The 26565-nt window shown below is 44.7% G+C and overlaps 1 protein-coding gene across 1 annotated transcript; it reads left to right on the top strand.

The window, feature by feature from the left end:
* The first annotated feature begins 13677 nt into the window (after positions 1–13677).
* LOC130033005 (RNA polymerase II-associated protein 3-like) lies at positions 13678–26028 on the top strand. The gene is made up of 6 exons (XM_056124704.1): positions 13678–13733; positions 19450–19572; positions 20340–20467; positions 24028–24149; positions 25845–25915; positions 26023–26028. Exons 1-6 carry the CDS (start codon positions 13698–13700, stop codon positions 26026–26028), a joined length of 486 nt encoding a protein of 161 aa, XP_055980679.1. The 5' UTR covers positions 13678–13697.
* Positions 26029–26565: the final 537 nt, after the last annotated feature.

Below are 26565 nucleotides of genomic sequence, written 5' to 3'. Positions count from 1 at the left end.
CTCATCCTTAGAACAGGGGATGTGGGGGTAGGACCCCATAAGGGTGATGTGAGTTAACCTTGGTCAACACCTACAAGGCAGGTTCTTTACCCGCTGGTCTAGTGTACCTGGCCTGCAACTTCATTTATTATTATGTTTTCGTTGTTGTTCAGTTTTGATTTGGTTCGGGGCCTACATCAAGCAGTGTTCATGGATTACTCATGGCTGTGCATTCAGGAATTTCTCATGGCAGTGCTCCTGGCCTATATGGTTACCAGGGGTCAAACCAATCTGTGTGTGTTACCAGGTGCCCGCCCTGCTGGATTGTCACTCTAAGCACGTGTTCATTTCTTTTTTAGGTCCTCACCCCATCCAGTGCTATTGTATTTCAGTGCTGGGAGTCACTTCTAGTGCTTTGTGTGGATCTCAGAATGTCTCAATTGCAGATGAAATGAAAACCTGGGGGTTATGTCGCTAATAACTTCCATTTTGGGACATATCATGGGGTTGACTTGTCACATTTTTCTTGGCACTAAGTAATGCTTCGTCTCCATGGGGACAGGGCTTTCTAGAGTGAAACCTGCTGTGGTCTCGTGGCTGGAAGGAGGAGCCCAGAGGCCGGGGAGGGTAGTTGTGTCTGCAGGTAAATGTCGGAGGACCCTCCCTAGCTCGGGCCCTGGGCTGTGTGTGGTTGCCCTGAGTGTGTATGAAATGCACTGCTGAGCCTGGGGCCCTCGAGCTCATGGATGCAGGCATCTGTGCCACTTGCAGTCTGACCTTCACTTCATGAACTGTCTGTCATGGAATGATCCTGCGAATTTCTTTCTCATCTATGTCGTCATTATTCCATATCTGTTAGGCATGTAGAATATTCATTGGATTCACAACCCTTGTTCCCCCATCTATGATTCAGCAGTCTGCCTTACAGCTTCCAATAATGGCTTTCCCTTTCAGCAGCATCTAGATGCCACTCTACCCTCTCTTTAATGCTAATTTTTGCCCTCAGATCATTAGCAGGTTTTATCAGTATATTAACAGGGTTTTTTTGGTATTGGTTTTGGGTCCACGGTTTTTCATTGTTTACTCGTGGTAGTTTTCAGAGGTTACTTTTGGTGGTACTCAGCATCAGACCTTGTCAGCTTTATGCAAGTAAAATTTCCTATCTGCTTCCCTCTACTACACTAAGAAATATCTTTAGCTTTTCTGTCTCAATAGTGAATGCATGAATCTCTAACAAAGCTTATTTGAGATGGAGAGATAGTACAGCAGAGAGGATAGTTTCCTTGCCTGTGGCAGACCCAGCTTGAATCCCTGGCATCTCAAATGATCCCCATGTTTCACCATGACCGGTTAAAAAAAAAACTCAGAAGCTATTTAATGTATTCCCAATCTGCTCTCATCATTCCTGACAATGGACTTTATTCAACTATGTTCCATTATTAATCATTCCATTTTGTTTTTTGTTTGATTTCAGAAGGTAAATTGCAGCTTCAGGGGTTTTCCCTGCAGCAATTTGATTTGAGAATTCAGACACCAAATACAAGTGTGTTGGTAAGATCCGCATGTTGAATATAACTATTATGTTGGCAGGATTATTCATGGGAACAAGAATATGACTTGAACGGTGTCATTCTGGCCACTGCAGAGAGGAACTTTGCAGCCTAATGCTGGGGGGTCGAGGGTCTGTAGTCTCACTGGGTGCTAAAATCCATCATTTTAAAATCAAAGGATATAAATATTATTATGTTTATTATTTCTTGTTCATCATTCACATACAGGCATGCTGATAGGTTACTTCTGGCACACCACTCAGGAATTACTCCTGGTAGTTCTCAGGATATCATGTGGTATGCCACGAATCAAACTGGTTCTGTCACACACAATTTAAATGCTCTCCCCAGTGTAGTAGCCTTTTAGCCAGAATTCCTACTGGGTTTTGGTAATGGAATCCAGGTGGAAATTGATAATCTTTACATTTGAAGAAATAGTGATTTTTCATTGGATCGAATGTAAGCTTAACAGTTAATTGTTTGAAAGAACTTTCTTTTGCCACTCGTGATAGTGCTTTGGGAATACACTTGCTTTCCAAAAGAATGGCAACCTGGGCTTCATCTCCACACCCCAGCTGGCCCCCTGTACTCACCTTCAATGATTCCTGGCACTGCTTGGTGTGGCCCAACTCAAAATAAATGTAATCCACAAAAAAGAAAAGAACCAGAAAAACTCATTAATCCTGGAGAGGATTCACTTCTGGTGAGATGTTTTCAGTGGCCCCCATCATCCATCTTGGCTTTGTGGGCTTGCAGCCTTGACTGATCATATTCATCATGGGCCTCACACTTGGATACAACCAAAACCAGACTCAGGTGTATTTTATTTTACTTGAAACTACGTGTCTAGTGTTTTTCAGACAGCATTATGGCCATTTTATTCATCTGTTCATTGAGTTGAAAAAAATTAAAGAAATTATTGACTCTGATTCCTTCAATTCTGTGCATTTTCCATGTAGAAGCATTGGGTCATTCCATGTAAAAGCCATCCCTGTGTCAGGAGTTGCATTGCTTATCGTGGAAAGGTTAGAAAATAACCTGCAGGCTTCAGTTACTTTTGACAGGAAGACTCTTAAGGGATGGAGCAGTAATTGGAATCTCCTCTGTATTATACAGGGAAACAGCCAGGCCCAGTGGATTGTCTCTGATCCTGCGCTCTGTGACAGTGTCTCGAGTGAGCAATCACTTTGCAACCCCATGAGGATGCAAAGACAAGTGGGATGTTTTCTAAGCGTGATCAGAATAGAGAGAGTAACCTCACCCTGAAGAAGTCCTTTCCTAGGAAAAGCTTCTCCCAGTCCGTTGTTCTCAGTTTTTGGACACAACTGCCCCGGGACTGTGGGAGAGGAGCACCATTTATAATGAGTTCCTCATGCTGTCAGATCCACAAGCAAAGTCACCATGGACAGACCCTGTCCAAGACTAAAGAATGTGCAGGAGCGTTTCTGTGTCCTTGGCACTGGGAAACCCTTTTAGAAACCCAGTGTGGCCAGAATCCCCAGCCCCAGGATTGTTACCAGGGAGAACAAACTTTGAGTCAGGTATCATCTCATTGTGACAGTTTAAAGATCCAAACTGGAGAAACCGTTTATGTGTATTGACTCTGGGAAGCCTTTCACCATCCCCTCAAAATATATTATACACAGGAGAGTTCATACTACAGTTCATGCATTTGAGGACAGTAGACAGGCCTTTACTCGGTTCTCACAGCTTATTGTCCAGAGGAAAATTCATACAGGAATGAAAACTTACTCGTCTGAGGATGGTGGGAAGGTCTTCACTTGGTACTCAAACCTTTCGTGTCATAGGAAGTCAGTCTGAAGAGGAACCATATTCATGATGGGACTGTGGGAAGACCTTTGATTATCCCTCCGGTCTTTGTATCACACAAAAATTAATACTGGATAGAAGGATTATGTATGCCAGGCATGTGGGAAAGCCTTTAGAACATACTCAGTGCTCACTGTACATAGAAGAAGTCTTTCAGGAGAGAAGTTTCTTGTATGTCAGGAGTGTGGATAGGCCATTTAGCTCATACTCATATCTCACTGTACATAGGAGACTTCACAATGAAAAGAAAACTTAGAAATGTAAGGCATGTGGAAAGGCCTTCAGGTAATTTTCAGGCCTTAAGAGCCATATGAATACACATACTGCAGAGAAGCCTTGTATATGTCAGGAGTTTGGGAAGGCCTTTAGCACATCCTCACATCTTACTGTACATAGGACAATTCACACTCGAGAGAAACCTCATAAATGTAAGATTTGTGGAAAGGCCTTCACTAAACAGTCAACCCTGACTGAGTATATGAAAACTCATATTGGAGAGAAGCCTTATGCTTGTCAGGAGTGTGGGACGGACTTCAGTGCATCCTCAGTGCTCACTGTACAAAGGAGAACTCATTCGGGAGAGAAGCCTTTTGTATGTCAGGAGTGTGTGAAGACCTTTCACACATCCGCAATGCTTACCATACATAGGAGAATTTACACTGGAGAGGAACCTTATACATGTAAGGTATGTTGAAGGACCTTTGCTCATTTGTCAGGCCTTAAAAACCCTATAAATATCATACTTGAGAGAAGCTTATTTTGTCAGGAATTTGGGAAAGCCTTCATAGAGAACTCAGGCCATGGTAGGCATATGAAAACAGACAGTGGTGAGAACCCTTAAGTGTATAAAGAATGTGGCATGGCCTTCATATTCTTCTGCAGCCTTAGGAAACGTAGTCAAATTAAAGCTGACTCCACCCCCTAATAATAATCCGTAGGGTCAGAACTAACCCCCTTCAAAAAATAACAGTTTTGCTTGTACATGGATGATCAGGGGTTGCAAAAGTACATTTGAGAAAGAACTAATCCTGGTAGAGAGTTCTTAGTTTCTGGTGACCTTCAGTACTATGAGGGAAAGGTAATTGCTGATGATTACACATGCCTTGGCATGCTAATGATTACCATTACTATGGCAGCATCCCAACATTTAAACTTGACGTGTATGTTATCTTGTGAATAATGAGTTTTGGTAATGGAATCTAGGTAGAAATTGATTAAATAAGAACTGAATAAACTGGTATAAAAAACTCCTGGCTCTGCACTCAGGGATCTCTCCTGGCAGTGCCCGGGTGATCCTAAGGGATGCTGGCTCCGATCCTGGTCAGCAGCATACAAGGCAAATGACCCCTCCATGTACTAGCCTCCTGCCCTGTGGGGGGCAATTCCTCACTTGTTTGGGCTTCAATAGTGTTTGGTGGAGCTTTTGACAGGAAGCTGTAAGAGAATGCAGAGCCTGGTGACAGAGGGGATGGTGCATAAGGGCTGTTTGGGGCCACAGGGATCCTGCAATCAAGTGTGCAATGTTAGCAGGAAGTCGCCTCTGCACTTTCAGTGCGTGCCCTGAGCCCTCTCACAAAGGATAAATGATCACCATGGCTCCCTTGCCTTTACTGATTTGTTTTAATTAACTTTTAGTATTTTTTTTTGGGGGGGGGGCGACCTGACTGTACTCGGGTTACTCCAAGTGTTGCTCAAGGACCTATATGGGATCCTAATAGTGAAATACCGTTTTTGTCCAGTAAGACGAGCCCATTTGCATCTGTACTATGTCTGCAGCCTCTTTGCACAGAAAATTTTTGATTTGTTATTTCTGAATTGTAGATTTTGGTTCACAGCACTCAGAGCTCAGGACTAAGTCTAGGATCTGAGCTCAACACCATGCCTCGCAGTGCTCAGGGGGACCCTATCTGCTGTGGAGAATTGAATCTGGCTTAGCTGCTGGAAAGAAAAGCACCATATCGACTGTACTATCTCTGCTAATCTTGTGTAATTATTTTCCACAGAAAAAGAGTTTTTGGTTCACCTGTCAAGTTTTCAGCCTAGCTCTACCCACGGACCATCTCTCACAGACCAGGTGCGTGCCCTGCTGTTGGAATGAACTTCATTTGGAAAGGGGGTTTCCAGGGACCAGCTACACTGGTTATATGTCTCACTCAAGAGGCTGGTGCAGGCCTACAGCAGGAGTAAGTATGTCTTGCTGCAAACCAGGCTTGACCCTCTGCACCCCAGAGGTCTCTTAAGAATCTAAGTGTGGGCCAAATCCCCCTCAAAATTAACAGTAAACAATTATATAAAGGGCTAGAGTGATAAAATAGTTGGTAGAGTGCTTCCCATGTGCGCAGCCTGCCTGTGTTTAATCCCAAGCACTTCATAGGGTCCTCTGAACACAGAGAGCTGTGGTACAAAAATCCCCCAGTAAAAAAGTCTCACTCCAGAATTTGTCTTGATAATGAGTGTCTTTGAACTTCTTTTTGGGGGATTGTGAATATCTCTCTTGCCTTTTATTTTCTGGTTTCCTGTTTTTGCTACAGACTTGGAGATGCTCAAGGACTCTGCCCCACTGTCTATGTGTCTCTGAGAGTCCACATCCCCCACCTTAAATCATGTGCTCAACCCTTTGAACTCCTCTCCTGGGGGTCTATACAGTACTAGGGGAGCAGACGAGATGAGATTTGGGGACACACCTGCCAGTGCTTGAGGACTGCATCCTGCTCTCTGCTTATTGTACCAGTGGACAGTGGATTCTAGAGGAGAACCCAAGGCTTGCAGCTGGCTGGCATCTGCTCCAGCCTGGTGTAATTTCCCCTGCCCCTTTGTTAATATATTCATCATTAGTTCTTAGCTGTGAACATTCTGGAAGAGTTTGACACGAAACGCTGTCAGGAGGCAAAGGAGTAGTTGTAGGCTCTGAGAAAAATGACAGACTTTCACCATTAAGCTTTTTGGAGGGGTAAGTGTAGTTTTTCCTCCTCTTTCTTGCACAAAATCACATACCAAAGGAGTAAAATCATACAGTCTGTGAAAGCCTGGCCTGTTATCTATCAGTCCTGGAGTTTTAGCCCCAAAACAAAGACAAACTAAAAAGAAATGATTCTTGAGAATATACTGCTGGATTTCACACCTCTGCATTTGGCATATAATTCCTCTTTGCCTTTATTTGGTTGTGTGTTTGGCGGTAGGGGTATGGGGCTTGGGAACTTGTGTCAGACCCAGCAGTGCTCAGGAATCACTCCTTGTGGATTCAGGATGTGAAAGTGATTCTGCTGCATACATGGCACGTGCCCTGCACACTGGTGTCTATTTCCAGCCCCTGCAACCTTTGAATTTGTAGCCAGTTCTGCATTCTGGGAGTGGACAGGCACCAGCAGCCCAGCCATAAATTCTACCAGCTTGCCCGCAACCCTGGCCCTGTGATCCCTGGTAGTCTTGGGGGATCCTATGGGATATGGGGATCAAACGAGAGTCAGCCACATGCTTGGCAACTGCCCTCCCCGATGTGCTGTCACTCTGGCCCCCGGACCTAATTGCACATTGAACCGGGGATCAGCCTGGGGGAGATCCCTGGCACCGCCCACGGCCCTCTGAGCACTGCTGGGAGGGATTCCCGAACACAGAGCCAGGAACAGCCCCTGAGCACGAGGAGCTGTGCCCCTCCCCCTCCCCCAGAAATACAGAACATGTGTGTGTGGTTGCAGAAGCTAGGACTGTCCCTGTCTCTGCTCTAGCTCCTCTCTGCCGCGGGGGTCGCACCATGCTCCTGGTGGGCCCCGGCACCGCTTGCTGTCCCCGAGCACAGCCGGGTGTGCCCGAATACCGTGCCCCTCCTGCTCTCCCGTTCTGTGGTCACTACCCCACCCACCTCCACATCCTCCCCCCACGAATCCTTTTCCTGCTCATCACCGCTTCTGCCACTTTCTGGGAGGGAGCAGGCTTTCTTATTAAGGATGAATTCATGCTGGTGATTCCAGCTTCAGGTCTTTTTATTTTCATTCTTTTTTTTTTTTTTTTGGCTTTTTGGGTCACACCCAGCAATGCTCAGTGGTTCCTTCTGGCTCTGCACTCAGGAATTACTCCTGGCGGTGCTTGGGGGACCAAATGGGATGCTGGGAATCGAACCCGGGTCGGCTGCGTGCAAGGCAAAAACGCCCTACCCTATTTTCATCCTTTTTTTGATCTTACTAAAATTCTTTGCCCAGTTCTTGGGTGACTCAATGTAATGCCCTTTCTTCTTGCCTATATCATGGTTCCGGCTTGTAACGCTGCTTACTCCTGCCTTTTATTGTTTGCTAGTGGGGCGGGGATCCTCCCAGCGCTGCTGAATTTGCCGGGGTTGGGGGGCGCCTGATGGCTCGGGGCTGGGCCATTCATGCTGTGCTGCTTGGGGACACAGCTTTCCCATGTTGCCATCTCTTCCTGTGTACCCTCAACAAACTTTTCACCAGCAATAGACTCACTGTGTGTACCAAAACTTTTGGTGTAGGACGGGAGAGCTAGCACAATGGGTAAGGCATGCACCTTGCATGTGGCTGACCCTTGTGTGGTCCCCCAAGCCCTGCAGGTATGATCCCTTAACACAACCTAAAAATGCCAAAACAACACCTGCTCCCACCCCAAACACTGTGGTTGTAGCTTTCAGTAAGCAAGTGGACCTAAATGTGTGTCTCAAACCTTCTAAAGCACTCTGCCTGTAGCCTCCTGAAGAGAATACTCAAGGCCAGTGCACTTTCAGCTGAAATAATCTGTCTTATATTTGTTCTCCAGTTTTGAAATCCTATTGTACTTTGTTGTATTTTATTTTTTCCCTTTATTATGGATTTTATTTTTTGAATTTTTTGCATGTGGCCAGTTACTGTTTATTTTTTTATTTTAATGAATCCTCGTGAGGTACAGTTACAGACTTAAAAATTTTCGTGATTACATTTCAGTCAAACAATGTTTGAGTACCCATCCCTCCACCAGTGCCCATTCTCCCCCACCAATGTTCCCAGTGTCCCTCCCGCCACCCCCATCCCTTCCTACCCCCCTTGCCTCCGTGGCAGACACATTCCCCCTTACTCACTCTCTCCTTTTGGGTGTTGTGATTTGCAACATAGGCACTAAGCAGCCGTCATGTTTGGTCGATAGCCTACTTTGAGCATGCATCTACCATCCCGAGTGACCCCTCCAACCATCATATGCTTAGTGGTCTCTTCTCCATCCTACCTGTCTTTTCCCCCAGCATATGCGATCGGCTTCCAAGCCGTGGGACCACACTCCTGGCCTTTATCTCTACTCTCCTTAGGTGTTATTCTCTTATTATGTGACTTGGTATCCTGGCAAGCTCCCTGTGGCATATTCAGTATGCCAAAAACAGTAACAAGTCTCACAATGGAGACGTTACTGGTGCCCACTTGAGCGAATCAATGAACAGTGGGAGGATAGTGAAACAGTGATACATCCCACCAATGGGTGCAGTCATTCTGTGACTGTCCCTTTCTTTCTGACTCATTTCGCTTAGCATGATGCTCTCCATGTTGATCCACTTATATGCAAATTTTATGGTTCCATCTCTTCTAACAGCTGCATAGTACTCCATTGTGTGTAGATATGCCAAAGTTTCTTTAACCGGTCATCTGTTCTTGGACACTTTTTAAAAAATTTTTTTTATTAGTGAAACACCATGAGGTACAGTTGTAGATTTACTATTTTTTTGTGCTTGGGTTTTGATTATACAATGATCAGATACCCATCCCTCCACCAGTGCCCATTTTCCACCACCATGGATAATATCCCCCCCACCCCCATCCCCCTATCCCCCCTTGCCTCTGTGGCAGGGCAATCCCCTGTGTTCTCTCTCTCCTTTTGGGTGTTGTGGTCTGCAAAAGAGGCATTGAGTGGCAAACATGTTCAGTCCATAGTCTACTTTCGACATGCATCTCCCCTCCTGGGAGGATCCTCCTAACACCCTTTATTTGGTGCTCCCTTCTCTATCTGAACTGCCCTTTCCCCTAGAATACCCGACTGGCCTCTAAGTTATGGAGTAATCCTCCTGGTGCTGATCTCAGCTATTCTTGGGTATTAATCTCATATTTTGTTACTTTATATCCCCCAGATGAATGCAATCTTTCTATGTCTATCCCTCTCTTTCTGACTCATTTCGCTTAGCATGATACTTTCCATGTTGTACCACTTGGATGTAAATTTCATGACTTCACCTTTTCTAACAGCTACATAGTACTCCATTGTGTAGTTGTACCAAAGTTTCTTTAACCAGTCATCTGTTCTTGGGCATTCAGGTTTCTTCCAGTTTCTGGCTATTGTAAAGAGTGCTGCAATGAACAAACAAGTGCAGATGTCACTTCGACTGTACATTTTTGCCTCTCTGGGATATATTCCCAGGAGTGGTATTGCTGGGTCAAATGGGAGCTCAATTTCTAATTTTTTGAGAATCGTCCATACTGTTTTCCAAAAGGGCTGAACCAGTCGACATTCCCACCAACAGTGAAGGAGTGTCCCTTTCTCGCCACATCCGCGCCAGCATCGGTTGCTTTTGTTCTTTTGAATGTGGGCCAGTCTCTGAGGTGTGAGATGGTATCTCATTGTGGTTTTGATCTGCATCTCCCTAATGATTAATGATGTAGAGCATTTTCTCATGTGCTTTTTCCCATTTGGATTTCTTCTTTGAGAAAATTTCTGTTCATTTCATTGCCCCATTTTTGGATGGGGTTGGATGTTTTCTTCTTGTGGATTTTAACCAGTATTTTGTATATCCTGGATATCAACCCCTTGTCAGGTGTGTATTCGGCGAATATCCTTTCCCATTCTGTAGACTGTCTTTGTATTTTGGTCACTGTTTCTTTGGACGTGCAGAAGCTTCTTAGTTTAAGATAGTCCCATTTATCTATCTCTGTTTTCACTTGCTCGGCCATGGCGTGGCATCTTTGAAGATACCATTACCTTCAATGTTGGACACTTTTTCCACCCCCCCAGATTCTGGCTATTGTAAATAGTGCTGCAATAAACATACATGTGCCCATGTCATTTCTACTGTAATTTTTTGCATCTCCAGGATATATTCCCAGGAGTGGTATTACTGGGCGAAATGAAAGCTCAATTTCGAATTTTTTGAGAGACATACATGTTTTTTTCCAAAAAGACTGAATCAGTCAGCATTCCCACCAGCAGCGAAGAAGAGTCTCCTCCCTACATCTATGCCAACACTGGTTGCTTTTATTTTTTTTTGGGGGGGGGGGGATGTGTGACAGTCTTTGTGGTGTAAGATGATATCTCATTGTTTTGATCTGTATCTCGCTGATGGTTAGTGATGAAGAGCATTTTTTCATGTGCCATTCGGGTTTCTTCTTTGGGGAAGTTTCTGTTCATTTCATCGCCCCATTTTCTCATGGGATTGGATGTTTTTTTCTTGTAGAGTTCAACCAGTGCCTTGTATATCCTTGATACTAAACCCTTGTCTGAGGGGTATTGGATGACTATCCTTTCCCATTCTGTATACTGTCTTTGTATTTTAGTCACTGTTTCTCTTGGTGTAGAAGCTTGTTAGTTTAAGATAGTCCCATTTGTTTATCTCTGTTTCCACTTGCTTGGTCAGTGGTGTTTCGTTCTTAAAGATACCTTTACCTTCAGTGTCGTGGAGGGTTTTGTCGACCTTTTCTTCAATGTACCTGATGAATTCTGGTCTGATGTTTAGGTCTTTAATACATTTGATCTAATTTTTGTGCATGGTGTTAGGTAGAGGTCTGAGCCTATTTTTTTGCATGTAGTTGTCCAGTTTTGCCAACACCATTTGTTAAAGAGGCTTTCCTTGCTCCACTGCACATTTCTTGCTCCCTTATCAAATACTTGAGGGTGTGTTTAAGGACATTCAACCCTCGTCCACTGATCTGTGGTTCTGCTTTTGTTCCAGTACCATGCTGTTTTCCTTACTACTGCTTTGTAGTACAGTTTGAAGTTGTGAAACCCTGTTTTAATGATTCCTGGGCCAGAGAGATGGTACAGTAGCTAAGGCACCTGCCTAGCATGCTTCAGAACACAGAATTCTCAGCATCACGCATGGTCTTCAAGACTGCTGGGGGTCACGCCTGAGCAACATTGGGTGGGACGAAGCATCCCCCTGCTTCCCTCCCCTCCAAAAATTGTGATTCCTGACTCATCAGGCTCCCAAAACAGAACATCTAAAGACTGAGTTCTGTGTTCTCAAGCTGCTCTGTGGCCCTGTATCACTGCCCTCCTGTTGTTCATCAGTTTGCTCAAGCGGGCACCAGTAACATCTCAACAAGTTGTGAGACTTGTCGTTACTGTTTCTGGCGTACTGAATATGCCCCGGGGAGCTTGCCAGGCCCTGCTGGATACTCTTGGTAGTCTGCTGGGCTCTTCAAGAGGGGTGCTATGAAGGTAGTGGAATGAATTGACTAAGACTACAGAGCCAGCGAGTCCAGTTAGTTGTCTTGGGGGCCACACCTAGCTGTGTTCAGGGCTTACTCCTCACTCTGCAGTCAGGAATCACACTTGGGAGTACTCAGAGGACCATATGGGATGCGGGGATCAAACCTGGGTCAGCACGTGCAAGGGAAGTGCCCATCCCAGTGCACTATTGCTCCGGCCCCGAGTGAGTCCAAACCCCTGGCCCTTAAGTTTGTTTGTGCATTTACAGGAATGTTGTTCACCCTTTCTGTCATTTCCCCGGAGATGGGGTTCTGTTCTGACCACACTAAATACACTGGCAAGAGCTTGGCCCCCTGGCACACAAGCGATACTCGGTATTATCAGTTCCATGTTTCCACTTGGTTCTGCTTGTAGTATTCACTGGACGAAAGTGGCAAGAGTGACAAAGTGTGCCAAGATGGGCAGATGGTCTCAGGTGACCAGTGTGTACTCTAAGAGGAAAAGTTCAAGTTCCAGCCCGGCTCAGCCAGAGCAAAGTTTTGATACCATATTACTAACAACTACCCTCTCCCCCATGCCCCCTCCCTCAAGCCAGACTCAGCTCGACCAAACTTTTGATACCATGTTACTGACAATCACACACCCACATGTCTCCAGCACTCAAGCTCCTCTGTCATTGTCAATATGAAGAATAAAGTTCCCTTTTATTTTACATCTTGGTGCTTTCTCGTGGCTTTAGAGCTGTAGGTAAGGTGTCACAGACTTGCATTTCAAGATGTTGGCATTGGTATCTTCTCTCCCATCACTCTAACTAGTTCCTCACTCAGCCTGTCACTTCGTGTTAACCACTTGTCCAATCACTTTTTAACCCTGGGCAAACATTTCAGTGTCTCAGGGGATTTTTGAGGTCGCCATCATAGCCAGCTAATTTTTGCCTGTCCTTTATTTGGCCCGAGATAGATCTCACCCCAAGAATGAGAAAACATGCCTGGTGTGATTTTGTTAAAATTTTGCTTTCATTACCAAGTAAGGGACTTTGTCCAACTTCTTTTGCATCTTTGACCCTGTATATAGAGCCAGTCACAGGAGTTCAGCGTTAAAAAAAAGAGTAATGGGTTATTAGGACGTGATTTTGAATTTGAGGTGAGCAGCCAGTGTGTGCTTGCTGATTTCAGTGTTTTCTTCATTACTTTTCATTCCTGTTACATTGTAGGGATGTCCGAATGGTGTTGTTTGTTTGTTTGTTTGTTTGTTTGCTTTTTGGGTCACACCCGATGATGCACAGGGGTTACTCCTGGCTCTACAATCAGGAATTACTCCTGGCAGTGCTCAGGGGACCCTATGGGATGTTGGGAATCGAACCTGGGTCGGCCGTGTGCAAGGCAAACGCCCTACCCGCTGTGCTATTGCTCCAGCCCCACAGCGATGTCCGAATGTTTTAAACAATTTTTTTTTACTTTTGCAAATGTTGATTGATTTATTTAGTAGTGTAGGTTGTTTTCAGCATATTTTAGGCCCCCTTTTATCTGCCTTGACCGTTTATGACCCAGTAAAAAATTTATTAGATAGGTTTAGAAAAATAAACCAAATTCTGTTTCCCCTCTCTCTCTCTCCTATTTTGTTTTTTTTTTGGGTCAATCCAGCTATCCTTAGGTATTATTACCAACTCTTTGCTCAGGAATCACTCCTGGCTCCTGGGTGACTTGGGAGACCATTATGGGGTGCCAGGGAACAAAATAGGTCAGCCAGGTGTAAGACAGGCTCCTAACCTGCTATACTCTCTTCTCACTCTATTCCGTTTTTATCGTAGGTTGGTTGGTCAAAGCTCTACAAACCATAATGACTTCAACAAGTACAGCAATTGAATTGCAACTTCAAGTGAAACAAAATACAGAAGAATTACAAGATTTTATGAGAGATTTAGAACATTGGGAAAAAGACATTAAGCAAAAGGATATGGAACTCAGAAGACAGAATGGGGTTCCTGAAGAGGTAAATGACGTCCCTGTATTGCATTCGGCAATGCTGTTCGTTTTTAAATAAAGCATGGTTTTTAAAGGGTTTTGTAAAATAGTAAAATTGAAGTGACTTGCTTCCTTGTCAACATTCCAGAAGTTTTATTTTAAAAGTTTTAAATGTGTATTTGTGGGATATTTAAAAAAAAGTAGTATGAGAATAATATCCAAAGATATAGGAACGAGGGCCAGGAAGACCGGTCCCTGGTAGAATTTTGCCATAAGTCGTGGGGGAGGGCAGTTAGGCTAGAGAAGGGACCACAGTGACAGTGATCGTTGGGAATGATCACTCGGGACCAGAACTGAGTGCTGCAGGGAGGTAAAGTGTTTCTATATCATAACCTTTGCGCAACAGCGTTGCAGACCACAGTGCCTGAAAGAGGAGAGACACACAGGCACTCTCACATCCACATTCAAACACTCACCCATGGGGGCAGGGAAACTGGGACAGTGGTGGCAGGATTTGTACACTGGTGAAGGGACAGGTCTTGACTGGGGCCTTGTCTGACTGAAACCCAATCATGAACAACTTTGTAACTATTTCATGGTGATTGAATTTAAAAAAGTGTCAAATGTTTTAGTATATTAAGACTTGTTAGGAGTCATGAATGGCTAATAGACTGATAATTCTCACGGGGTAAATAGCTTAAAATATGGATTGTATATGTAGTGTGTATCAAATAATTATGCATATTGAATGCCATTAATGTACTGTATTGTATAAAAATGTAACTAGCTCCTACTGTCATTCTGATGGGCATTTAACTCTAAGAAAGAACAGAATCATGCCATTTGCAGCACCCGGGTGGAACTAGAAGATATGATGCTGCGTGAAGTCAGAAGGAAAGAGGGAGGGACAGAAAGATGGTACCGGAGGTGAGGAGTGTGCCTTGCATGGATTCAGCAACCTGGCACCACATATGATCCCTCGAGCTCACCACAGGTGATCCCTGAGCACCACAGAGTATGGCCCCAAGACCAAAAGAAAAACAAGAAAAATGAAAAAAGCAAAACAAAAAAAGCAACATTAGATACAGAATGATCTCTCTCATAGGTGAGCTTAAAGCTACATGGCAGGGGGGAGTGGACCGCATGACTCCTCTGGGTTATGGTCCCCAGAACCCGCTGGGAGTAACCCCTGAGTGCAGAGCCAGGAGTAAAACCTCAGCGCTGCTGGTGTGGCTCAAAATGGGGGCGAAAAAGCGAGGTAGCAACCAAGGGCTGAAGGTAGCCAAGGGGGAGCTGACCTACACAGTTGAGTGATGGAGTGTGGGCTTGGGAGGGAGGTGTATCCTGGGATGAGTGTAATGTTGAATTATGTTCATGGGAGGCCATCGTCGTTATGAATCACGGATCTCATATATATGTAAAGTAGAAATGGTTCTTAAAAAGAGCACCTAAATGACTATATTTTCTTGCTGTACTTAATGATAAGAGCCAGTTTGATATTAATACTGATAATTCATGGTGTTTTTCTTGGGGGGTGGGGGGAAGTGCACTTTAGGACCACAACCTGCAGTGCTCAGATCTGGCTCTGCTCAGGGAAAGCTCCTGGCAGGGCGTGGGGGACCAGATAGGATGCCAGGGATTGAATCCAGTTTGGTGTTTTGACGAAAGAAGCACCTGGAGGGGATTTTCAGAGTCATTTTATATATGCAGAAGCTCTGTAAGATCCTGCCAGTTTTCCAAGGTAGTGGTATTTTTCATTTTTCTTTTACTGGTTTTTGGGCCATACCTAGCTGTGGGGTTCGAGCAATAGCACAGCGGTAGGGCATTTACCTTGAACGCGGCCAATTCGGCTGACCCAGGTTCGATTCCTCCGCCCCTCTCAGAGAGCCCGGCAAGCTACCGAGAGTATCTCGCTCGCAGGGCAAAGCCTGGCAAGCTGCCCATGGCGTATTCGACATGCCAAACACAGTAACAACAAGTTTCACAATGGGGACGTTACTGGGCCTGCTTGAGCAAATCGATGAACAGCAGGACAGTGCTACAGTGCTACCTCTCTGTGATGAGGGCTTCCTCCTGGCTCTGTTCGCAGGATTATGCCAGGCAGTGCTGGGGTGCGAGGTGAGTCCTGTCTGCAGTGCCAGGATTACCCCTTAGTTGGTCCTGTGCAAAGTGGGTACCTGCCCTCTGGATTCTCTCTGACCCCATTGTATTTTTCTTATTGAATCAAGACCAATCAACTATATGAGGGAGTTGACAGTTATTTAAATAGTCCCCATCTACTTTAGTATGATTCTAGTATTAGAGAAGTAAATTTTTGGTTTTGAATGAATTTCTCTGGAAATAAATTCAGAGCATACCATTTTTAGTATGAATCATCTAGTCTGCTTTCAGTGTTTTGTGTCTTTTCCTTGTCAGAGGTTAGTATCTTCTTATAATACTCCTTAGTGAAAATCATCATCTAAGATGATTTCTTAGATGTTTTCTGTATAGCTGTTAATTCATTCAACACATAGTGATCATGACACGTTGTGTGGCCAGTGTCGTGGCTGCCTTGGTTGCTAAAGTCATTTCCGTTATCCTTTAAGATACTGATATTTCTTTACCATTTCCTTCAAATGTTCAAATCTGCGCAACTGCTTTATTGACGTACGGTCGTTAGTTTTCATATATGTCAGCACAGTAGGGTTGGACAAATGTGGATTTAAAGTGGTAGGCTGGTGGTATGTTTATAGTCATCCTCCTAAACACATAGTTAAATTTCAGTCCATCTTTTAATGTTCATACAGTGAGACTAAGCAGATTTTATTGTACCCTTTTTTACTTACAAGTAATTAAAATGATGTTATTAAATGCAAACAATTGTTTATATAAGGATCAGGGTTTTTGTTTAGATAAGGAGCTGTGTTCCTCAAGAAGATGTAAGATAAAGGATAATGTTTGTGGCTAGAGAGATAGTACAGTGGGTCTGGTGCTTGCCTCGCATGTGACTGACCTGGGTTGGAGCCCTGCTATTGCATATAGTCTGCAAGTGTGACCAGGAATGATCCCAGAGCACCAAGCCAAAAGAAGCCCTGAGCAGCGCTGGGGGTGTCCCAGAAACATTCTTTTCTTTTTTTCACATTTGTAAAAGCACTGTAGCACGGCAGCACTGTCTTCCCTTTGTTCATTGATTTGCTCGAGTTGGCCCAGTAACGTCTCCCATCGTGAGACTTGTTGTTACTGTGTTTGGCATACTGAATACGTCACGGGGAGCTTGCCAGGCTTTGCCGTGTGAGTGAGATACTCTCGGTAGCTTGCCGGGCTCTCTGAGAGGGGCAAAGGAATCGAACCCGGCTCAGCCAGGCTGGCTGCACACAAGGCAAATGCCCTACCCGCTGTGCTATCGCTCCAGCCCATTTTAATATGATACAAGTTTATTATTATTGTTATGTAAGTTTTTGGGCTTACCCCTGGCTCTGCACTGAGGGATCACTCCTGAAGAGACTTGGGTGACTGTATGTGGGATCAAACCTGGTTTGGAACATGCCAGGGAAGCACCTTACCTGCTGTACTATCTCTTTGAGCCCACAAGAGGGATTTTTAATAGCAGAAGAGCAAGGAGAAAGAAAGGGTGGGTTGCAAACGGGTGGGTTCTAGAACAATGCATTTCTTGTAGGCTGGCTGCTTGAGGCACACATCTCAAGGTCTAGTCATCCTTGAGTCCTGGCAGTCAGGGTCCTCCGATAAGCCCTCAGGTGTTTCTCTTATCACATCTATAAGCCTAAACAAAGTAGGACAAAATGAGGGACACTGTCCTCAGCTTTAGACTTTAGGGAACAGAATAGTGAGTTAGGGACCATATGTAGGAGTTTGCTGTTGGCTAATTTCTTGGTAGGTTTTGATTCTCCTCCACATTCTAATGTGTGGGAGTTTCCTTCCCACACTATCAAACTTGGTGTTCTCTAGTTCAGCCCAGTCCTGATCCTGTCTACGCAGAGGTGGCCTCAGATTCCCGAGTTTGAAGCCTCTGCCCAAAGATCGCCCTCCGTGTGCCATGTTACTTGCGCCTGCAGCTTGGGGCGCCCTTCCCAGGGCATCTGCTAACGGCACCTGCAGCCTGTCAGTGTCAGGATTTCTTCTCAGTTGAGTTTATTTGCTAGAGCAGCTCACGGACTGAGTTCTGTGTTTGTTCCAAATAGCATCGCTTGAGGTGGGTGGGGAGAGGGATGTTGATGGAGGGGCACTGGCCCAGGTGATGGCTTTGGGTTAGAACTTTGGATGCCTTAGACTCTGTTATCACAGCTTGGTAAATCACGGTGCCTAAGTTAAGAGGGTCTTTCTTTCTTTTATGAGGATAACTCATAAGAAGCCAGCTAGAGGCGTGCCACTGGGCAGGGCATGGAAAAAGGTCAAGGGATTTCCATGCTGTCTCAGCACTCCAGTCTCCCCTCTCCTGAGCCAACCTGGAAGTTTCCTGAATCTTACCCTTTTCAGAAGTTATGGAGGCCTGGGACTGGAGCAATAGTCCAGCGGGGAGGGCGCTTGCCTTCCACCCGACTGACCTGGGTTTGATCTGCGGCATCACAGATGGTCCCCCACGCCTGCCAGGATGGATCTCTGAGCACAGAGCCAGGATTAGTCTTGAGTATAAGCTGGGTGTGTCCTCAAAAAAAATCACTGAGCTGAGTGATTTATGGAGGCCTCTTTCCATAGGCACAGTTGATTAAATCACTGATTCTAAGCCTTTGATTCTGATGATTAGAGAGATGGGACTTAAGGTTCCAGTTCTGACAACTAGCTGCCTGTCTTAGGTACTGTCTCAGGGTCATTTAATCCAATATAACAAAAGACACCTTTTGTTCTCATCAGGAAATTCCAAGGGTTTTAGGAACTCTACAAGAATGGAATCGGAGACCAAAACCACTTTTTCTTATCAGTCACAGTATCAGCTGATCACTCAACACCTCTAGTATTAGACAGTTCCTTGTAATCGTTCATATCCAGCCCACCAATTATAGTTCCAAGGTCACGGTAACTAGCGCCTATCCCAGCAACTCAGGCACCAGGTGGAAAGCAGCCCTGCACCAAATGCCCGTGTTGCTGGGTGCTCTGATACTCTGCTCCTGTTGTGACCACTGCGTATGGGTAGGGTATGGACGGAAGCCAGAATGCCCAGAGGAAACCCAGGCGGATGTGGGGAGGAACTCCAACATTCCACACTGACCGTAATCAGTTTTCATTTTCCCTCTTCCCTTTGGTTATGATGACGACCAGGAATCGCGCGTTTGGGTGTGGTGCTTGTCCTGTTGTTTGTGGTGCGGTGGGCGCTGCATAGCTCGCCGCGACCTCATGCTTGGCTGCTGTGTTTGTGTGGCCTGCATCGCTCCCTGTGGCCCTCACACACTCGACTGAGGTGTTTGCTGGGTGTCAGTTCCCTCAGTTGTGCACATTCTTGGTGGTGAGCGTGGACGGGCTTCCTGGGGGCCACTCCTGGCTGTGGGTGCTTCGCAGGCTTCAGTTTCGCGTGGCTGTGGGCGCCAAACAGCAGAGCCACCAGGACAGCACCAGCCCGGACACGTGGCCTGGTCTTGCCAGACTGGCACTCAGTCACTCAGAACCATCCTTTGGACCTCAGTTTTTTGTGTGTTTTCATTCGTTAGTGTTCTGTTGAATTAACACATTCCAGGACCATCTCTCCTTTTTTGTTTGAGTTTGTCTTTATTTTTTAAGTCGTCTGATGATAGGCATGATTCTTGTGATTGCAGGACACTGTCCTGGATGAGCTTGACAAAGAAGACACTACTCGTGATTCTGTGTCTCCAGAATCAGAGTCAGAAGAAGATGGAATTCACGTAGACTCACAAACGGCTCTTGCTTTAAAAGAAAAGGTATTCTCTAGGTTGCTTTGTTTTCCTTCAGAGGCAAAAGCTGTGTAAAACGTGGATCCCAAGATTTCTTTCTTCAAAACCATCCAGGGTCTGGTAGGCAGCAGGATGGCTTAGTGGCTGGGGGAATGGGACCTGGTATGGGAAAAGGCTTTTGGGTCACTTGTGCCTTTTCTTTCTCCAGTTGTAAAATAAGCTCAATTTTGTTATTAAATCTCAGTGGATTATGACCATAAAGCGAACATTAAGAAATACATAAGTGAATATTAGTGCATGAAGTGCTTAGGACTTAGAAAATTATTCAGGACTATTAGTCGTGGACTGAAGTTAACTTAAAATTGGCGTTTGAGCTTTGTCATGAATATTATGTTTCAGTCCCCTATTTTATAGTTCATCTTTGGTTGGGTTTTGGAAGAGTCTCCCTGAGGGATGTCTGATTGTTTGTTAAACTAGTCATTTTGCTTTTCAAAATGGTGGAAATCTCTTAGATTAAACTTCCTTTTATAACTTTCTTTGACTAAACAGTAAGCTGTTACTGTCAGTGACGAGTTTATCAAGCTGAGTATTTCATTTTTTGGCCAGCGGCTCCTTTAGGTTGTACCCAAGAAATGATTATCTAATGAGTTTAAGCTCTTGTAAAATGATGATTTTGCTTAGTTTTCTTTCTTGTTAGCCTTGATCAGACAGCCAGTGAGTTAGAGAAGCATGATACTGAAGAAAAGAACTCTGGAATTTTGTGCCACTATATATTTGACTTGTGATTTTTATAGGGCAATAAATACTTCAGACAAGGAAAATATGATGATGCCATTGAATGCTACACCAAAGGCATGCACGCTGATCCTTATAATCCTGTGTTACCAACAAACAGAGCATCAGCATACTTTAGATTGAAAAAGTAAGGAGTTTTCCACACGGTGTGAATGTATTTTTATATATATTTTGTCACACCTTGTGGTAGGCTTACTCCTGGCTCTGCACACAAGAATCAGTCCTGGTGGGCTCAGGAGACCATATGGGATGCTGGGGATCGAACCTGGGGCAGTCATATGCAAGGCAAGCGACCTACTTGCTAAACTATCACTCTGTCTTTGATGTTTTGTGTGGACGTATATTTTTGAAGAGAATTTTATGTATTTTTATGGGAGAGATGGAAAATTACCTTTTTTAACTCTATAAATTCTTCAAAAGCATTTTGGAGCATTTATGTGCTCAAACCACTCCCTGTGATTCACTTTACTGAGGTTTTCCTCTGAAAATTGAGTCATTATGTTGAGTAATTCACACACTGAAATGGTAGTGGATAAAATTTTCAGCAGTTTATTTCCTTCCATTTTGAAAAGTCATTCCACAACTTAACCTACATTTTACTCTTTAACTTTCATTATTGTAAAATATATTCCAACTTTCACTGTCTCACTGTCATCCTGTTGTTCATCAGTTTGCTCGAGCAGGTGCCAGTAATGTCTCCACTTGTCCCAGCCCTGAGATTTTAGCTGCCTCTCTTTACTCGTCTTTTCCCAAAGTATTGGAGGCTCTTTCAGGGTCAGGGGAATGAGACCTGTCATTGTTACTGTTTTTGGCATATTGAATACGCCACGGATAGCTTACCAGTCTCTTGCAAGTGGGATACTCTCGGTAGCTTGCCGGGCTCTCTCTCTATATAGATAATTCCCTCTATGATTTGTTGCCTACTGTCTGAACCCCATCAACTGTGCGGTCATTATGGAAAATGGGTAGGGAATGTCTTAGGATGTGTCCAGGAATATGTTCACTCATGTGTGAGGCTCAGCCCAAGTGTGTGGAAAGCGGCCTGGCGCGTGGTGGCAGTTGGTAGTGGAGGTCAGCTGCCGGGGCTGGGTCCCTTGGGGCGGGGAGGGCTCTCACTTGGCCCCCTCTGGGATGCCCCAAGTGAAAACAGCCTCATGCAGAGTTCAGTGGCATGGTTATGGGGGCATTCCAACTTTAAAGAATCAAAAACCTTTAAGTTGAAAAACATGATAGTATAATTGGGATACTGTGATGGCATTTTAAAAAAGACAGACATTTTTGGGGCAAGAGAGATACAGTGGAATAGGCTGAGTGCATGCCTTGCATGGGGATGGCCTACCTGGCTTCAGCCCTTGGCGGGAAATGGTACCTTGGAAGACTGCTGGGGGTTGTCAGTGAGCAAAGAGCTAGAAATAGCCCCTGAGCACTGCTGGTCGTGAACCTCCTTCCCCACACCTATCCCAATCCCCCAAAAACAAGAAAGGAAAAGAACAGCAACAAAATACAGTCTAGCTTATTTTTTATTTTGTTTTTGGAGGCATGCCCACTAGTTCATGCTATGCCTCGGATCTACCCAGGGCAAAAACATGTGCTCAGTCTTTCGAGTTGGCTCTCCGGCCCCTACGTTTGATTTTCGTTACTGTTGGTCCACACCTACTGCTGCTGGGCTGTTGGGGCTCTGTGCTCAGGAGTGACTGCTGGCAGCGGGTAGGACTGTATGTGGTGCTGGGGATTGAACTGGAATCCTCAGCATGCAAGGCAAAGAAATGCCTTCCCTCCTGTATCACTTCTCACCTCTAATCCCTCTATTTTATTTCTTACCTGGAAACATGAATCGTGTTGGTATCAGAATTTTTACTATTTGGATCATGTGTGTCTAGGTCTTTGGAATCTATGATATCCTTACCTTTTAAAAAAATGTTATAGCTGTGACGTAGCAGACAGTTACAAGGAATGATTTTAAGTCTGAATCCATCACGCAGTTTAAGAGTTTGAACATTATGGACCGTACCCATTGGTGTAGGGAGCAATGTTGAGCTGTGCTAAGAGATCAGGCCATGTCAGGGATGGAATTGGAGTTGGCTGCATTCAAGACAAGCACTTTAATCCCGTAGCAGCTCTCTGTTGAGCATTATTGCTATTTTTATCTTGTTTGTTTTGGGGCCACCTCTGGTGGTGCTCAGGGCTCACTCCTGGCTCTGTGCTCTGGGCTCACTCCTGGTTGCTCAGGGCTGTGTATAAGACAGGTAGGTGCCCTACTGCCTTTTCTCTCTCTCACCCATGAACATTCATATTTTCCAAGTTCACCTCAGTAGTCCCTTTCCTATTCTGATCCTTGCATCCCACTCTCGGGTAACCATCAGTTTGTATATTTATCATTCTTTGATTTAAAGAAAAAGTGTGTTTCTCTAAATAATGTGTTGTATTGCTTTGCTTTCTTTTGCCCTTTCTCCCACCAGCCTGAGCACATGCTTTTTCACGCCAGCAGTGGTTTGATTCCCCAGCGTTGCATAGCCTGAGTGCTGTGGGTATTGCCAAAAGTCACGAACGTCATCTTCTGTGACTTGCCGATATAAGTGTTATTTCCAAGAGACAGATGTCTCAAATACAGTGGTAGGTCTTTCATTTTCAGAGCTGCGTCCACTGTCTTCTTTTGCTGCCGGTGGTCTGTTTCTGTTTGGGGGCTGTTCCTAGGTCTGTGCTGCTGGGAACTGAGTCTGGGCCTGCTGCACACAGATGCACTTCCTGCCTCTCGAGCTCTCTCTTTAGCGCTAGATAATTCCTTTTCAGAAGCATACCGTTGTGTGTTCATCCTCCTGTTGGCTGGATTGGTCCTTAGTTCCTTGGTCTCCTGCCCCCCACCCTTCCCTTCCTCCCTGCATACTTGAGACCCACGTTTCCTTTCTGTTTTGAAACTGTGGTACTATGAATATTTTTGGACAGGTTTCTTTCGTGCTGTTTCGCAGCCTATGCATATATATTTTCCTTTGCTTGTTTTTTGGTATTGGATCAGGCACAGGGGCCACTTCTGGGGTAATCAGGAGAGCATATGCAGGTGCAGATTGAACCGGGCATACAAGCAAACACCTTAACCCCGACGCTCTTTTTTCATCCTCAATTGGGGGCTTGTGGGCCATACTCAGTGGTACTCAGGACTTACTCTGCCTCTGTACTTGGAAATTATTCCTGGCCATCTTTGGGACCATGTGTGGATCCAGAATCGTACCTGTTTGGCCGTGTGCAAGGCAAAACCACCTTACCTCCTCTAGTATCTTTTTTTTTTTTTGATTTTTGGGTCACGCCCAGTGATGCACAGGGGTTCCTCCTGGCTCTGCACTCAGGAATTCCCCCTGGCTGTGCTCAGGGGACCCTATGGGATGCTGGGAATCGAGCCTGGGTTGGCCGCATTCAAGGCAAACGCCCTACCCGCTGTGCTATCGCTCCTCTAGTATCTTAAGAGCAATGTTAATGAGCATTCTTATTCCGCTCTTAGAGAGAATGCTACTAGAATTTAACCATCAAAATTTACTGTTCTTAGTAGGATTAACTAAATAAAAGGAGATTGGAAACAAACTTTCAGTGGAACTTTCATTTAGGAAGTTAATTCCCTTTACAGGAATTTCTGAAGCAAATTTTAAAATCTTGGTTTAATGATATTTCTATTCACCTTTTTATTTTAAATCTCAGATTTGCTGTTGCTGAGTCTGATTGTAATTTAGCCATTGCCTTGAATAGAGATTATACAAAGGCTTATGCCAGACGAGATGCTGCTCGCTTTACTTTGCAAAAATTAGAGGATGCCAAAACAGGTATTATATTTTACAGGTCATATTATCTGAAAGTTTCGAACTTTCAATGAAATCGGTTGATTTAACAGATGCTATGCAAATAATACTAGATAGCCATAGTTACTGTATTTGTGTTTGTTTTGGGGCCATCCCCAGCAGTGCTCAGGGGCTACTCCCAGCTAGTGCTTTGGGGTCACTTCTGGGCAGGGATTGGGAAACCATGTGGGGTGCTGGAGATTGAAACTGGTTTTGCTACGTGCAAAGCAATCACCATTCCTGCTGTACTATCCCTTTGACCCCCATAGTCACTATCTAAAGTGCTCTTAGGGTTCTAAAGATGCTTGTTTTGCCATTTGTGTTGTTTATTTGTTTGGGGGCTGCACTCTGCAGTGCTCAGGGCTTACTCCTGAGTCTGCGCTTAGAGCTCACTTTTGGTGATGCTCGGGGGACCACATGGGAGCCCGGGATCATACCTGGGGCAGGCACACTACCTACTGTCCTATTGCTCCAGCCCATTTTTTGTCATTTAAACGGGATTTTGATGTTTGGGAACAGAACACATTGTTTGACACCAATCAGAATTTGTTTCAAATAGTCATTTTACCGTGTATTAGCTATATGACCAGGAGAAAGTTACATATCTTCTCTGATTTTTAGTTTCCCATGTGAAAATAGGTAGTAGAACATTGCTCTGCCCCCACCTACAAAGCTCTTAACGCTTTTTTATTTGTAAATTCTAAACCCTTTCACAGGTAAAATGGGGTCGTGTTAGTGTATATTACAGAATCCAAGTAAAGCTGTTATCCGGTAGGATTCTGCTGCTTCTTGGCTTTTATAAAATACAGCTTTGATATATACATTTTTTTTTTTTTGGTTCGGGGGGACACACCAGGTGATGCTCAGTGATTACTTCTGTTTTGCACTCAGGAGTCCTGGCAATGCTCAGAGGGCCGTATCGGATGTTGGGAATCAAACCCAGATCAGCTCTGTGCAAAGCAAGTGCCTTCTAAGCCACTGTACTGCTTCTCATCCCCAATAACATACAACTTTTAGGGGCTGGAGCCATGGTACAGAGGGTAGGGTGTTTGCCTTGCACACGGTGGACCCGGGTTCGATTCCCAGCATCCCATGTGGTCCCCTGAGCACCGGCAGGGGTGATTCCTGAGTGCAGAGCCAGGAGTAATCCCTGTGCATCGCCAGGTGTGACCCAAAAAGCAAAACAAAAACAAAAACATACAACTTTTTAAAAAAAATTTTATTAGTGAAACACCATGAGGTACAGTTGTAGATTTAAAATTTTTGGGCTTGGGTTTCAATTATCAAACACCCATCCCTTCACCAGTGCCCATTTTCCACCACCATGGGGCTCAGTATCCCTCCCACCCCCATCCCCCCATCCCACCTTGCCTCTGTGGCAGGGCATTCCCTTTTGTTCTCTCTATCCTTTTGGGTGTTGTAGTTTGCAAAAGAGGCATTGACTGCAATCAAAAATCATACAACTTTTAAAAGCCACTATCCTTTCTGGGGCTGGTGGGAGAAGGTAGATTTGGTCTGTTTTGGGGGAAAAATGTAGAAAGTTCAGTAGGTCTGTCAATGTTCCCTAGTTTCTTTTTATTTTATCATGGTTCATTTGACCTCTTGTCACATGTAGCAAGTGATGTACATTTTTTTTATATCCTATGTCTTTCAAAAATTGTTCATCTTCTTTTTACTAAGATTATGAAAAAGTTTTAGAACTGGAACCAAATAACTTTGAAGCAACGAATGAACTGAGGAAAATTAATCAGGTAATTTTAAAAACTTGTTATATAACTTAAGTGAATTTCTTACTAACTTTATTGGATGATGCCTTTTGACAGACTTCATAGATCCCTCGTAAAGACTTTCTCCCTAGTTTTAATACATTTTATATAGAGTTCTTTTATCGCATGTTCCGAGGAACAATTCTTCTCCAGTGTCGAAAACGGCATGGTGAGATTCGTGCCTTCTTGTCTCGGTCAGACCAATGATGTCGTACTTGATCATTCGCGCTTGTACCATCAGGTCCTCGATGGATGCATCTGATGCTAGCGTACGAGCATTGAAAGTACAGACGATCATTTTTGTCTTCCTTTGTTGTGGCAGCCTAGGTCGGCCTTGAGATTTTGTCAGCCTCTCCTTTTTCATCCTTCTCAGTGCTGCCATGTCGGTGAAGCCTTCAGGGTCAGGTGAATGAGACCAGTTGTAGTTACTGGTTTTGGCATATCGAATACACAGCGGATAGCTTGCCAGGCTCTTCCGTTCGGGCGGAATACTCTCGGTAGCTTGCCAGTCTTTCCGAGAGGGATAGAGGCTTTTGGGGTGACCTCTAATCTCCCTTGCCGACATACCAAATTCCACAGGATGGATATGTCGTTCCCAACGTTCTCCCTTCCGAAATCCGACATGCCATTTCGTC

The sequence above is a fragment of the Sorex fumeus genome, unplaced genomic scaffold, assembly GCF_029834395.1.
Source record: "Sorex fumeus unplaced genomic scaffold, SorFum_2.1 ptg000051l, whole genome shotgun sequence".
In the NCBI taxonomy this organism is placed as follows: Eukaryota; Metazoa; Chordata; class Mammalia; order Eulipotyphla; family Soricidae; genus Sorex; species Sorex fumeus.
Note: the sequence above shows the minus strand (reverse complement) of the source record. Positions and strands in the feature narration are given on the sequence as shown.

Bases quoted from the DNA above. Each gene is read 5' to 3' on its own strand.
- LOC130033005 (XM_056124704.1), top strand. From the start codon at position 13,698: ATGGAACTCAGAAGACAGAATGGGGTTCCTGAAGAG. The intron at 20,468-24,027 runs GTAAGGAGTTTT...TTTAAATCTCAG, and splicing joins GCATACTTTAGATTGAAAAA to ATTTGCTGTTGCTGAGTCTG. The intron at 24,150-25,844 runs GTATTATATTTT...CTTTTTACTAAG, and splicing joins ATTAGAGGATGCCAAAACAG to ATTATGAAAAAGTTTTAGAA.